Below are 15,781 nucleotides of genomic sequence, written 5' to 3' on the forward strand. Positions count from 1 at the left end.
TGTTACATTTCACCCAATGCAACAGTTACTAATGTAACATGTCACAGAGTGCGACAGTTACTAATGTTACATTTCACCCGATGCAACAGTTACTACTGTAACATGTCACCCAGTGCGATAATTACTAATGTAACATGTCACCCAGTGCGACAGTTACTAATGTAACATTTCACCCAGTGCAACAGTTACTAATGTAACATGTCACCCAGTGCAACAGTTACTAATTCAACATTTCACCCAGTGCAACAGTTACTAATGTTACATTTCACCCAATGCAACAGTTACTAATGTAACATGTCACAGAGTGCGACAGTTACTAATGTTACATTTCACCCGATGCAACAGTTACTACTGTAACATGTCACCCAGTGTGATAATTACTAATGTAACATGTCACCCAGTGCGACAGTTACTAATGTAACATTTCACCCAGTGCAACAGTTACTAATGTAACATTTCACCCAATGCAACAGTTACTAATGTTACATTTCACCCGATGCAACAGTTACTAATGTTACATTTCACCCAATGCAACAGTTACTAATGTAACATGTCACAGAGTGCGACAGTTACTAATGTTACATTTCACCCGATGCAACAGTTACTACTGTAACATGTCACCCAGTGCGATAATTACTAATGTAACATGTCACCCAGTGCGATAATTACTAATGTAACATTTCACCCAGTGCAACAGTTACTAATGTAACATGTCACCCAGTGCAACAGTTACTAATTCAACATTTCACCCAGTGCAACAGTTACTAATGTTACATTTCACCCAGTGCAACAGTTACTAATGTAACATGTCACCCAGTGCAACAGTTACTAATGTTACATTTCACCCAGTGCGACAGTTACTAATGTTACATTTCACCCAGTGCAACAGTTACTAATGTAACATGTCACCCAGTGCAACAGTGTGTTCCACAGATGTGATTCTTAACAGTTCTTGGGTTGGTTTAGCACATGGGATTTTTTTTTAACAATAAGGGAAATATTGAATGGCACCGGCCTTATCCTTGAATGAAGCATATTATGACCCATGGCGGTCCCTCTCACCAGCTTTTAGCAGCACAATCTGGTCATTTTGACAGAGATCCATGAATCCATCGATGCGTTTGGCGAACTCCACCACGTACTGTATGGCCTCAGTGATCTTTACAGCACAGAGCTGCCACATCACCTCCTGTGGCTGCACACAACAGAATGGAAAAATATTAAAACTAAACAGATATGAAGTAAAGTGAATTAAGACTTGTTGAACAGAACTTTGTGTCTTACAATGAAAACTAGAATTCCTGCTTTCTGGTTGTATGCCTCCATGCACCACTCAAGTTGCACTTACAGTTTACATCCATGCCTGTGAACACATTGATGCTTCACACACATCGTCACCCCCCTAGCAGCACAGAAGATCTATACAATCAGCACAGTTTCAAGGTGGACACCCAAGATTAGAGTCATCAGTTCAGTATCTGACCAAATATCTCCCCTTCTGTTCAAGTGTTTTGCAGAACATTATGATGTCACAGTGAAGATGACCATTAACATTTTGGATATAAATGTCATAACTTCATCATGATATCCTATAAGACATCTGTGTAAAAATTTGTCATAATTAGTATGTGAATTCTTAAAAGTGTTAAAACAGTTAAGGCCAAAAACATGTTTTGTGAGGTCACAGTGACCTTAACCTTTGACCTTTAACCACAAAATTCTAATAATTTCATTTTGAGTCCAGTTGGACATTTGTGCCAAATTTGAAGAAAGTCCTTCAAGGACCTCTTGAGCTATTGTGTTCAGGAGAATAAGGTAGATGTAAGGTCACAATGACCTTGACCTTTGACCACCAAAATCTAACCAGTTCATCGTTGAATCCAAGTGGACGTTTATGCCAAATCTAAAAAAATTCCCTCGAGCTGTTCTTGAGATATTGCATTCACAAGCATGAGAGGGATGCAAGTGACCTTGACCTTTAACCACCAAATTCCAATCAGATCAGCTTTGAGTCCAAGTGGACGTTTTTGCGTCTGGCTGGAAAACTTGAAAACAAAATGCCTCCATCCTCGGCAATCACTGGTGCAAGGCTTAAAAATAACACACACATATATACATATATATAAAATAGAATAGAACCACACAGGTACACTTATTACCTGGTTTTGTAATAATGCCACAACCTGCCCATACAGATAAAGGCAGTGAACACACCTTGCTCTGGTAGCTCTCCACCTCGTCCTGGAGGAAGTTCTGCCAACTCATCTGCTGCAGCTCCTCCCTCAGGTACTGACACGTCTCCAGGTGAGACTTTGAGATGAGCTGAGCTAGGTGATCTACAACAAGACACACAGCAGTGAGCTGGTGAACACTCATAAGGTCAGGGGGCATGATGATAAACAGAAAAAGAAACAGAAAGTCAAAACTGTGTTTGTGATGTTTTATACTGTGACGCATGAGACGAGTTTTGTCTTTTAGCCAAATCTTTATACTGTACACAACTGTGTCAACAAAATGTTTGCGAACGCAGCTCAGATAGGAAAAAAACCTTAAAGGAACATGCAGCAGCTATTAACCATCGCTGTGCAGCTGCTAATTGTTTCAGCAAGAATGAATGAATATGAAATAACACCAGAGATCAAAACAACACAGCACAAGGTACAAAAATAGAGTCAGCTAATCACTCCTGGATCAGGGGGCGGGGGCGGGGGTGGAGTGGTATTATGATAAATGCTTTTGTTAAAGAAAAAGAAAAAAAAAACGGAATAAAAAAAGTCTCCAGGGAGAATAAAGAGATGATTTCCCTCATCGCGTGCCCTGCCACGTCCCACTTGGCCCTAATTAACAGACAGCTAATTACCACACAGAGAATTTAATGAGCTCTGAAGATGAGTTTCCAACCTCCTGCTATTTTAAACCACCTTTCTGTTTCTGTTTGCCCCACAGTTCCTCCTCTTACTTTCTTTCTTTTGTCTCCAACTCTTCTTTGTGGCCTCTTCTTCCTCCATGTCTTCTTTTTCTTCTCCTCCTCTCTGCTTCCATTCTTTCATGATATTTCCTCATCTTTCTGTTTGTTTTTCCCCTCCAGCTCCCTACAACCTTCTGCCATATGGTGAAAGTTTTCCTTTGTTCTTTTTCATAAGCACTACACATGCAACCCGAAGTGGATTTTGTATCCATTATGCACGGTCACAATGGGAATCAGAACGTTTTCTGGAGGGATGAACAAATCTTTCCTGCCCAAAAAGTTTTAGTGTAAATGGGTATTCCAGTAATTCACTATTGAAGTTTCGTTTGGGGACAAGTGACAAATAGTCCAAATCAAAGCCATAGAGGCAGAGATGTCCTTACTGGTAGTCCCTAGTATGGGTAACACTCCAAAAACACTGGGTCCTACATTTTCCAAAACACAAGTTAATAGCATCTTTATGATAAACTTTCCTTTCAAACCCAGTCTTTCAAACTCCACTCCCTGAATTTGTAGATTATTTAGAAAATATGTAATTTATAGAGCAGAATTTGATTCAAAGTCTTCTTTTGAATTTTGAGTTGAATATAATTGACAGTTTTAAAGAGCAGGGAAGGGGTGATCTTCTATTTCTTCCTTCTCACCGAGTTCAGCCATGGACAAGGTGGGTGATGTGTCTCCGTCGCTGAAGGAGCAGTATGGGAAGAAGCCATTACTGGATCCGTAGTCACACAGCGGTTCTGGTTTGATGCCATTAATATCAAGTCCGGACTGGTCAGGGGATGGCTGAACGTCCAGGTAGAACCCCCGACCTTCTCCTCCTCCTCCTCCTTCTCCTCCAGAGTCTGCCTGTTTGTGGAAGAGAAGTCATATAGATCACACGGACTGTTGCTAATTCAATCCATTTTCAGGCGTAGTAACACCTCTGGAAAGTTAAAACCACAGACCTTGGACGATACTGATCCTCCCTCAGGCGAGTTTTGTTCCATGTAGCTCCCCAGCTCATCCGGCAGCTCCGTGAGGCCTGTGGAGGAGAGGCTGTAGTGAGGGGACAGCCGCTCAGCCTCGCACGGGCTCGGGCTGCCGAGGCTGGGGTGAGACAGAAGGAGGGGCCCCTGCTGCTGCTGCTGCTGCTGCTGCTGGAGGCGATGTTTCTGCACCTCAGCATACAAACTGTCCCTCTGCTTCTTGGACATGCGACCAAACTTGACAGCTGTGTTTCAGGTAGAGGAGAGGTAAGCAATGAATTTCAAACAGAAGTGATTATTATTATGTGAATATGTACAGTGATGATATTTGGCCTCTGACCTTGTCACTCCCTGCAGAAAACTAACAATTACAGGTAAGCAGAGATTGGAGAGTGATGACAATGACCTCCCCCAAGGAAAACACAATCCTTACGGCCTACAGGTAGGCACTGAACTATAACTGAGCAGATGGCAACTGGATCCAAACAGATTATCAAGATTCTGAAAATCTGCTACACCCTTATTATTCAAAACATTTCTGCATAAACAGTCACACACAGACAAGCAGCTTGGTACCTAAATGGAATGCATTAGCAGATTTCAAATGAATGTGCTTGTCCAGGCGTACGTTAGACTGTTTATGCAGCAGTTTTTTAGGACCTTTCCCAGACCACCCCCTACACCCTCTTCCTAACCACTTTCACTCCATTTCCACATTCACGCGGAGGGTCTAGCGAGGAGTGGAAGTGAGTTATAAAACCCTCCGACAGTGAGCCTGCACCGATGCTGACTTACTGACCACCTGCAGCGCCATCACGTGTTCATCATGGAAGTCGCTCTGTACAAATAAAGTTCCATGACTACCTTTACAAATGTAAACGCTCAGCCTAAGATAGAATTTTACATTTCCATACAGATGTTAACATCTTAAAGGTTACATTGTATTTAAGATAAAATATATCCCTCTTTAGTCATCTAAGCTTTACTTTTCTTCATAGATACAAAGAGTTATGACAGTTTCTCTTTCCGCTGCAGAGAGGTAAGTTTTTCCCAAAGCTCGCTGCTGTGTTTATTTCCAACACCTTGATGAAGGGAGCTTCATTCAGCTGTGAAGGTGACTACAAATGGAGTTTGCTTCATTTTTTAGCCGTGGTTGCCACTTCATTATACTGCACGAGTTTTGTTAGAAAACTGATTTTTTGATATAGTTTTGCTGTTGTTTAACACAACCCTTTATGACTCCAATTCATCAAAAACGTTGGCTGTTTTTGGATTCTTCAATCAACATGGAAGCATGCAAGAAAAACAAAGTTGTCTTCAGGAAAATGAATGTAACATGGGGAGAGTAACTGATTTAAAAGGTGTTATTTTGTGGGTGACATGCCCTTTTAAAAATATCATACCTGCAACTTCAACTTTTCTTGTCTACAATTATAACAAATAAACATTTTCTAACATTGCATTTGGTCCCTGTATTAATTCAAAAGTTTAAATTTTAAATTCTAAATGAAATGTGCGAAGGGACTTCACAGTTTTGCCATCAGTATCCTTAACTCAACCAAGTGATTGATGAGTTTTAAACTACAGACAGACAATGTGCTGATTTAATGTGTTAAGTGTTTTGTAATAACTCTATTTACCTGTTTTACTGACTGTTTGTCTGCTTTTTACAATGTTGTCTTTTGTGTTTGGTGAGCCGAAGACAAATTTCCACCCATGGGGGACAATAAAGATATATTCCATATTCTATACCACCTGTTATGGCCCCCCACAGCTAACATAGAGAAATGAAACTGAGATTGATCCTGCATCAAGCAGAGCAGGTTCCTTTGATAAACTAGTTATTCATTGTTGCATTAAACAAGAACACAGACAACATGTTGCACACAGCCAGACACTTCTGCTCTGCTGGTTCATCTGCAGGCTAACATCTTGCAAAACGCTGACCGCCAGATGTTCCTGCAGGTGAGTGTGTATGTGTGGTCATTAGTTTGTTATGCCTGTGTGTGTGTGTGTCTCACCGTCTCGGGACATGCCCACAGCCAGACATTTCTGCAGACGGCAGTGCTGGCAGCGGTTGCGGCTCGTTCGGTCGATCACACAGTTTTTCTGGCGAGGACACGAGTAGGTGGCGTTGCTCTGCTGACTCCGTCTGAAGAAACCCTGTGAGTCGAGGGAATAGTCATATGAGTAATATTTAAGAGTTTTTAGTTATAAAGACAGTTGTGTTCAGTTAGTGTCACACCGTGATCAGGCCTTCATTCATCTTTTTAAGACATTGAAAAGATACTACATCTTTTTTAGACATATGTTTTTTTGGTCTGTTTTCCCAGCTTTTTTCAACCGTTTCCCCTAACCAAGATCTCCTGTCTCCATGATACACACTGTCTCCCATCAGCCTCCCTGTCTGTGTTTGTACACAAATAAATCTCCATCCGCTGCTCATTGGCTGTGAAATGAGCCTCCAGCTGCCAACAGCAGCTGCTGCAGCTGCACACACTAACTGTTTGGGGAACTGTTCTAACCAGGAGAAGATTTTTTGTGCCAGGCTGTTGTGACTGATGGTCCAAACTGAACGTCAAACGTTTCCTCTGATTCTGTTAATGAGAGTCAGACTGTGAATGGGCCGCTGGCAGGCTGAGATGGAGAAAAAGTAAAGAGAAACTACCCAGTTGTAGTGAAATCAGCTTCAGATGATAACATGAGAATTGTATTGTGTTAACGCTGGAATCATTAAAGTAAAAGACAAACTATGGTCCCTGTTACACTGCCTGTTCAAGGTACGAATGTTGCACTGTTATCTTGCCTCAGTCTATAAAAGGAACAGTCCGGAATGGGGCGACAGAGTTGTCTCACCTTTAAGCCAGCAGCGGGGGTAGTAATAGCATTGAATTGATGTCTGTGAAGAAGGGACAGCCAGCACAAGGGGACCATAGACGAAATGAGTGTGACATTTTGACGTGTGCAGCCCACAGCCAGGAGATATAAAAGCAGCTAGAAACAGTTAGCAGCTAACTCAAAGAAGAAGTACATCAGCTGAAAATGTCCGCAAACTTGGAAGATAATGAGGTCAAGAGGTCTTCACCCTCTGAGCAGAGGACATCAGCCATCATATAACAGGAACTAACAGGGTTAATAATTGTTATTGCCATGTTAATGCCATTGTTACTGTTTAGCTACTGATGCGTCTGGTACACGTCAAGGGCCTGACACACCAAGCCGACGTTTGGCTGTTGGTCAAGGTTAGGCTACTTGTGAACCTCTGCCACCCTCGTCGGTGCAATGTGTCCCGCGCTGTTGGCCCTATTTGGCACTAGTTGGCCCTTCTACCACTGAAACTGAAGCTGCACAATGGTGATGGCACAGCGGAGCCTGACGGTGAAGGAAATCATTCTGATTGGCAGTTCAGCTCAGCGCATGAAAAGAGAAACGGAGGTGAGGAAAGTAAACAAAGAGCTAAAGTCAAGAGAGAGTTTGGTCAAAACAAACTTGTTACAATAGGTACAATTATTCCTCTTTAGCCATTGAGCTCTTTAGCAGAAATGTTTCATAATGGTTTGTGTTATCTTTCACTGACACACGGTAAATATGCTCTGTTCTGTCAACACTGAATTGTGTTGTTAATGTGCTAACTGGCTAGCGTCAAGACAGTCTTCCGGTTTCCCTTTTTGAATAATGATTATGGACGACCGCCGTCTGCTGGTATGGAGGGGTATGTCCTCTCATTCGGGCGCAGAACATATGCTCTTGTTGGCTGTCTGTTGTAGTGTGTTCATGTGCAACTTTTTGTCCAAGACAAGATGATGTGAGCTGGTTCTCTGACAGCTGTTTCAAAATGTTTACACTGGCCCACTCCTATACTGTATAGTACTGCTTACAAGGCTGTCACTGCAGTCTACACCAAAAACCAAAAACATCCCACAACAATTTGTATTTTAATCCTAAAAATGAAGCCATTAAACTGAATAATGTCTTTAAAAACCCGAAAATGACTGAACAGATGTAAGGAACATTTAGGACATAAATGAACCATTTATTTTTTTGATTTTCAGATGACAGCAGTTTAACACTTTGTGAGAGGAGGCAGGACATGAAGTGAGATGATGGAGAGGAGAGGGCGGGGCTTACCTTACAGCCCTCACAGGTGATCACTCCGTAGTGGATCCCTGATGATTTATCTCCACAGATCTTACAGGGAATGATTTCAATCTGAGCTGCAGACACACACACACACACACACACACACACACACACACACACACACACACACAGAAAATAAACTGTCAGGAACACACACTCAAAACCTTAAAACACATCCGTCAGCAGCTGCATCAGAAACAGTCGTGGAGGTTTCATTCCCAAGGCAGCTTTATTTCCAGACTTGTTTCCTATCAGATGGCATGAAGGTGATTATGTTTGATTCTGTTTATTTAAAACATGTCATTAATAGAACTCCAAAAGGAAAAGCAACTTCAGCAAACATCCCAAATGTTTAAAACTTAACACAATAACCAGAGGTGATGAATAAACTGTTCCCTCTACTCTAAGATGATGAAGAAACACCAATACAGACACAAGATGAGATGTTGAGGGTTAAACTGTATTTTAATGCATTTGATTATAAACTAATTTCTGGATGCAAGTGTTAAAAACAATGCGGCAACATAAGAACTTAGGCATGGGCTTTTTAAGCCTTGGGCGTGGAATTTTATCTATGGAAGATTACTGTAACAATTAATTTCATTACACAAAACAAAACCCCATGTCATTCCAGCAGCAATGTGAATTTGTGACTGTCGCAACACTTCAATAAAAGGTTTGATGCAAATAGATTCTCAGCATATGAATTTTTGACAACTGGTTAGTGGGATCCTGTTGCATCTGAGGTAAGTTGGTGAATAGCCAAAGCTACTGTAAGCTTTTTTATTTAGTTTCCTTAATGCAAAATACTAAGAGTGAATTTGAATTCCCTCTGATAAACAATAATGCAGTGTATATGTCTAGGGCTTTTATTGTGCAAGGTAAGAATGGAAGGAGTAGATCTGGTATGCACTGCCTAGTGTCAAGGTTGAAAGAAGTTATAAAGTTTGCCATCTTAGTTCAGACTGCAGAGCCTCCATGTTAATTTATAATCCTCATAAAACTAGCCACAACTTGATTGCTTGATGCCTTTATCTGCAGTGCAAAAGATCTGAAAAATCTACCAAGTTCTGAGAAAAACAAACAAACAAAAAATTACGCAGCTTTTTCATCATGTGATGCTCGCGTTCTGTGTGAAAGTACTCATGCAAGACAAAAAACAACAGTTCGAAAAAACATATACTGACATCTGAAATTTGGTCGCTCATCCTGACTTCCTCTTTTGTTCTTGTCATAATTCCTGCAGCCACTAGAAGGTGCTGCCATGTGAACATAAACAGATGTCATTTTTAGGCATTCATTGGAACAACTGATTGTGCCACTCCTTAGTCTCCTGGTATCCAGTACGGGACCATCTTAAAATGACCTGTCACTCTGACCTCCATAACATGCACAGAGGATGTATAAACACAACACGAAACCCTCTGTGTTGTATTTTGATACTGAGTGCTTCACAAGGGCAAGAAAGACAACAAAAAGACAAAGTGATAATGTGAGCCCAAGGTTAAAAGTGCAACTAGCAAAACTATTTGCACAAAAAAAAAAGTCAGCAGACCATAGGGGAGCAGGCAGAGCATTCCAAAATTCAGGTGCTACCACTGCAAAACTCACTCCCCACAGGTCTAAAGGCAAGCGCAATGAACAGACAACAAATTTTGCGTATTTGAACGATGAGATCGAGCTGAAGAATACAGATGAAGTAGTTCAGCCACATAAGGGGGAGCCTGACCGTGTAATGCTCAGTGAGTAATGCCTGGTTCACACTACACGATATCAGCGGGATTATAGCCCGACACAGCGGCTTTTTGTGGAGGATTCCGTGAATGTCAACACTTTGCATGAGGAGCTTCAAATGTAGCTCCTGCCATCTGCTGGCACTTTTTACATTACTACAACATTTCGGCTGGCACAGGAACAGACAGAGTGACTGAAATAATAGTAATAATAATATAAATAGGACAAGACTAACCCGGAGACATCACCATCATACCATCGTGTAGTGTGTCATGTCTGTCGGCCAAGTCACGGTATGATTTTATGACTCCACAATCGCCTAATGTGACATAGTGACTGTGAGAACGGACAGAAATGTTGTGTAGTGTGAACCAGGCATAAGAATGAGAATTTAGAAATGGATCCTTTACGTGACAGGGAGTTAAGAGATTTCAGTAGAATATCATTTGAAACTTTCAAAAGTACAGTGTCAGTAGAGTGCTGCTTTCTAAACCCTGACTAAAAGTTGTGTAAATATTCATTCATTCATCTTCTAACCGCTTCATCCTCTTGAGGGTCGCGGGGGGGCTGGAGCCTATCCCAGCTACATCGGGCGAGAGGCAGGGTACACCCTGGACAGGTCGCCAGACTATCGCAGGGCTGACACATAGAGACAAACAACCATTCACGCTCACATTCACACCTACGGACAATTTAGAGTCACCAATTAACCTAGTCCCCAATCTGCATGTCTTTGGACTGTGGGAGGAAGCCAGAGTGCCCGGAGAGAACCCACGCTGACACGGGGAGAACATGCAAACTCCACACAGAAGGGCTCCCAAGCCCGGGATCGAACCGGCAACCTCTTGCTGTGAGGCGAGAGTGCTAACCACCACACCACCGTGCCGCCCTGTGTGAATATTGTGTCTTTCCAATGCAGTTGTGTGTTGATTGGCAACCACCTTCTCCAAAATTTTAGACAGCAGTGGTAGTTTAGAAATAGGTGGACTGTTCGAGGGCCAATTCTTGGCAAAAAAAATAAAAATAGAGATAATGGAATTACATCAACAAGGGAACAAGACAGGACAGCTTCATTTCCCTGATCAAGTCCATTAGATCACGTAAACTGATGGATTGGAAGGTGTCCATAACAGTGTGAGATATAGAGGGACTACAGTTGGGTGGGCAAGTCCCAGAGTGAATAGTGAACCTAAGAGCCATTACCATATCAACAAAGAAGGTAAGGAACAACAACATCTGAACTATAATGAAACATTACATGAACTTTTGAAATTCAAAATATTTCGTTATGTAATCGATTACTCATTGAACGTTCCTATTTGTCTAAAGATTTTCCAACACTAACACAGTTTATCAAAGACCTTTCGTTGCTGCGGTGCTTGAACTTAAACAAAAGTTGTTCACACTTTGTGCCTGTCTTTGTTTTTAAGAGATCAGTTCAGAAGTGAAGGTTTTCAGAGTGACAACAGTTTCTCAGCACCTCAGACTGAATCTGAAAACACACTGACTCACTGACTGTGTGTATTTATACACTCAGCAGCTTGTAACAGAGTGACAGCTCGGCTCTGAGCAGTTATATTTAGCAGAGGGAAGTTATGTAAGTCTGCAGCCACATGAACACAAACACACACATTAATACTGTTACTACACACAAGCTTTTACCCACCCCACCCCGCAAACACACAAGGTGTAGATAATTCTTGAGAGGAAAGGAGAATCGTCTCCCAGCTGTTTGTCTGCAATACAAAAAGGCTCCACTCTTTTGTCTAGGTTACAATTCTACTCTTGGATCAAATGTATTTTTCATCTATTAACATAGCAACAACATGAAAGTGTAAAAAAAAAGCTTGCTTGTGTTGGCTTTAAAGGGACAGTTCACACCAAAATCAAAAATACATATCTTTCCTCTTACCTGTAGTGCTATTAGGGGTGGGAATCTTTGGGCACCTCACGATTCGATAACGATTACGATTCAGGGGCTACGATTCGATTATAAAACGATTATTGATGCATCTTTAATTTATGTATATTGATGCACTTTTTCACAACACACATTTCTTTTTGTCTCACTGAATAAGCAATCAGCACTTGCAATTTTTAAAAACAGTGCATTTGTAATAAGAAACAGTTGAATTCATTTCCATTATATTTTATTAAACATATAAATGGAAATGCGTGCAAACTGGAAAGTTACAATTTCGTCGTATGGAACCAAAGGTAACAACAGGTATCTTAAATCACAAGATAAAATGCATAGTTAGAGTAACAAATGATTCAGTGGCGACAGAAGTCCACGCATCACATGTAACTGCGATCCTACCTGCCTTCAACAGCAGGACCATGACTTCTGTTTTGGTTTGGTTGTAGAGGATGCAAATCCTTGGCAATAAATGCGGCGATGGCCTTCGTAATTCGCTTCGCCTTTTCAGATGAGGGTGGCAGCTTTCTAATTGCTTCCTCGATTGTTCTCTGGTCGGTAGCGCCACTAGTTGCCGCAGCAACAACAGCCTGCCGTCTCCCTGACTCCTCCGTCAGGTGGAATCGAGTTACATGGCTTCTCATGTTTGTTGTGTTGCCAAAGTATTTTATTTTAGCACGACACAGCTTACATATAACGTGGCTCTTGTCCAGTTCGCTTCTGCCATCAACGTTGTAGAAAAAGCTGTTAAATTAGAACGAGCTGTTCGGATCTCACGGCGAGGTGGGTGGCGGTCAGCCATGTTTGTTTTCCTCTGTGCGCGTGTCGGCGTGTCTGCTCCAGGTGTGCATCCCAAAGTGTCCCGGAGATGACACGTACTGCGCTTCTTAGTTCCGCATTATTTAGAAATCTTCTGTATTACTCTAATTAACAGATTTAAATAATCGAAATTTGGACGTTTGTGAATCGATTCAGATTCGTCCACGTCCGAATCATGATGCATCTAAGATTCGGAAATTTCCCCCACCCCTAAGTGCTATATCACTCTAAATTATTTTATGCGAGTTGCCGAATGTTGTCGGCAACTTGTGGTGTCTGCCTTCTCTCCAATATAATTAAACTACATGACACTCGGTGGTGCTCAAAGTGCCAAAAAAATATTTATATAAATATATAAAAACTCAACAGCAATGTCTCTTTTCAAAAATCATGACCCAGTTACTCAAGATAATCCACAGACCTTGCTGTGAACAGTTTCATGTAGGAACACTACATGAAACTGTAAACTGTAAACTGTATCACCATGTAGAAGGAAGCGTGCATCTACTCATGGATGAGAGGCCCTAGCTCATGACAGCACGAGATGTAAACAAATATTAATGATGTCCTTGCAGAGCAAGAAAGGACAGCAAACAAGACTGTTTGTTTATTGTACCAACGCTTCCAAGACAAACTTTTTTGTTGCCCTAAGTAGGCACAGTTTCACAACAGCCCTAAGACTTTGCAGTACATGCATGCTTCCTTCTGCGTGGTATAAGATTAAGTTAAATTGTCCTTTTTTTCAATGACATCAAGAAAGTCTTTGTACCTTTGTAATTTGTGTTCACCACAGACAGTATTTAGCAATTAATTTTTTTATTTTTTTTTATCAGTAATTCTGGCCCACATTTTAGGAAAATAGTCCACTGCTGGCAGTATGGACGTGTGTGTGTCTGTGTGCCTGTGCATGTCTTTCTCCTCAGTAAATCTTTGCCACAGCAGCCAATCTGACCACAGTGTGAAGAGAAAGACAAAAACTGGCCCATCATGACTCACCACAGACCAAAAGGCCAAATTTCCTTACCTATCTACCTTACTCATAGCCCCAATGATACCTTACATGAATTATGGGTGCAACTTCCAGCACTAAACCAGAATCAGTGTTTTCTAATTGTAACAGTAACTAATGGTACACTAATCCTCTTTTCTGAAGTGAGTGGGAAAGAAAACATGTGAGACATATCACCTGTGGCACCTCAGGCGGAATAATGTTTTATTAGCTATCATCTCTGACGTCTCAAAGCACTGGTTGTTTGTCTTTTCAACCAGAGCATTAGCGATTAGCTTGCCTCGCTATGTTAGCATATTGTTATATCAAATGAAGCCCGAGTAGCTTAGAGTAAATATCTGAACCTTCTACAAGATGATTTATGATTTCAGTATTAATTTTAGCACCAGTGCTACAGAAGGACATTTTAGAAAATACAAATTTAATGTTTGTAAAGTATCTGTTAAAAAACATAACAGTATTTTCTAGGGCTGCCCCTGACTAAGAATATTCCTAGATCACTAATAGTCATCATTTAGGGCCATTAGTCGACTAGTGGCCCGCATGTTTACGATATTAATTTAATTAGCAAATTATATATTTTGGGCGGGGCAACACAGTGGTTTGAGTTCAAGGTGTGAGAAAGAATAGTATAAGTAACATTGTTAACACTGTGCTACATTACAGAGAACTACAAAGCTGTACTAGTGATCCTTCATTAATATAGACCTATATTTTAACTACAAGTGCACGTCACACACTGAGCGAGCCGCCTGTTAATGACGCTGTCGGCAAAGCAGTAATGATTGTGCTCAGTGGGTAATGGGCATGTAGCTACTAACATGTTTCAGATGATACATGATGTTTGTAGTCGATGAATGATAGGCAAATGTTTGCCTGCAGAGTTTACATATCACCTTAGGTTCGTCCTTCACCTTTTCAAAATGATCCCACACTTTGGATTTCCTGTCCAACATGTTATTAACTAGCCTGTGGAATAACTGCAGCTACCAGCCCTGTAAATTAAGGGCCGTACACATGCCGCGTCTTTAACTGCCTGGAAAACGCGAAGTTTGGGCGCTGTGCGCAACTCTTGTGCCTTTTTTCTTGTTGACTAATGTCCTCTGTGGTTCAGTCGACTATTAGGGGGCAGCCCTAGTATTTTCTAAATTGAAGGTGCATTAGTTTCAACAAGAACCACTGTTGGCTAGGGTTGAGCCTAATACTCCAATGAAACAAGTATCTGGTACAGATAATGTTATTTTTAGTATGGGTATAATACGAGTAAAATGTATGGTTATCTGTACTTTTGATAAAGGAAAATACTCATTTTGGTGGCTATGTTTAATCTATTACTTTTGTGATATAACATAATCTGGAGCTCAATTCTGAAGTTGTTCTGTAAATAGGTTTCTTATGGGTAATAAATATTGCAACTTCTGATCAACCCAAATAAATTTCAGGCTTAAAATAACAACTACTGACTAGGCCCAATCCACTTCATTTAAACCCCACCCAATTCAGGCATAAACACCAATTCCAAGTGCAGATACAGATAATTTAGTTGGTTGAATAGATACAGATACAGATAGACAGATACAGGTACAGATGCTGTACTTGCTCATACCTTCCACTGGAGGTAAGTCACTAAGATTAGCCACTGAGACTACCCATAGAAAGTCAAATCAACTAATTACTTCCCATGTCTCACTGCAAGTTTTACCCATAATCATTTCAGTCAGGACCACTTTAGTCAAAGAAAACTTTACTTCCATTGCAGTATTATTATATTTGGTGGTATGGCTCTGTTCTGGGGCCTCTCTGCCATTCCTTGGGCCTACGCAGAAAGCCCAAGGTAGAGAGAGTGCACCTCTTTGTTCCAGTTACGGTTTGTTAACTTTATTCGATACATGAACTTATTGTGCTTTGGCTCAATATATGAAATCTGTCAGTAAATTTTGATTGTGTTTATTGAACTGAAGCATTTCGATAATAAACAGGGACAGATTGACATATTTCAGATATAGCAGAAATTTTGGCATTAATAAATGTTTCAAAGTCAACAACAAATGAAAACCTCACACATACACACCAGTGGCACAAGCACACCACTGAAGCCACACACACACCCACACACACATACATGCACGCACACACACACACACACACACACATGCAGGCGTCTGTGCTGCAGTTTCCTCTCTGCAGTAATTAGCTCTCTGAGTGTTAATCCCGTCTGAATTCAA

At 41.1% G+C, this 15,781-nt stretch overlaps 1 protein-coding gene across 1 annotated transcript in view; it reads right to left on the minus strand.

The window, feature by feature from the left end:
* LOC125901168 (nuclear receptor ROR-alpha A-like) overlaps positions 1 to 15,781 on the minus strand; it is a 48,757-nt gene that overhangs the window by 17,038 nt on the left and 15,938 nt on the right. The window contains exons 2-7 of the mRNA XM_049596614.1: positions 8,065 to 8,150; positions 5,958 to 6,099; positions 3,916 to 4,181; positions 3,613 to 3,817; positions 2,215 to 2,336; positions 1,063 to 1,195 (exon numbers count right to left, since the gene is read on the minus strand). Of these exons, the coding sequence (XP_049452571.1) occupies positions 1,063 to 1,195; positions 2,215 to 2,336; positions 3,613 to 3,817; positions 3,916 to 4,181; positions 5,958 to 6,099; positions 8,065 to 8,150 (954 nt within the window). The remainder of the gene's footprint in view (positions 1 to 1,062; positions 1,196 to 2,214; positions 2,337 to 3,612; positions 3,818 to 3,915; positions 4,182 to 5,957; positions 6,100 to 8,064; positions 8,151 to 15,781) is intronic.

The sequence above is a fragment of the Epinephelus fuscoguttatus genome, linkage group LG2 (genome assembly GCF_011397635.1).
Source record: "Epinephelus fuscoguttatus linkage group LG2, E.fuscoguttatus.final_Chr_v1".
Lineage (NCBI taxonomy): Eukaryota > Metazoa > Chordata > Actinopteri > Perciformes > Serranidae > Epinephelus > Epinephelus fuscoguttatus.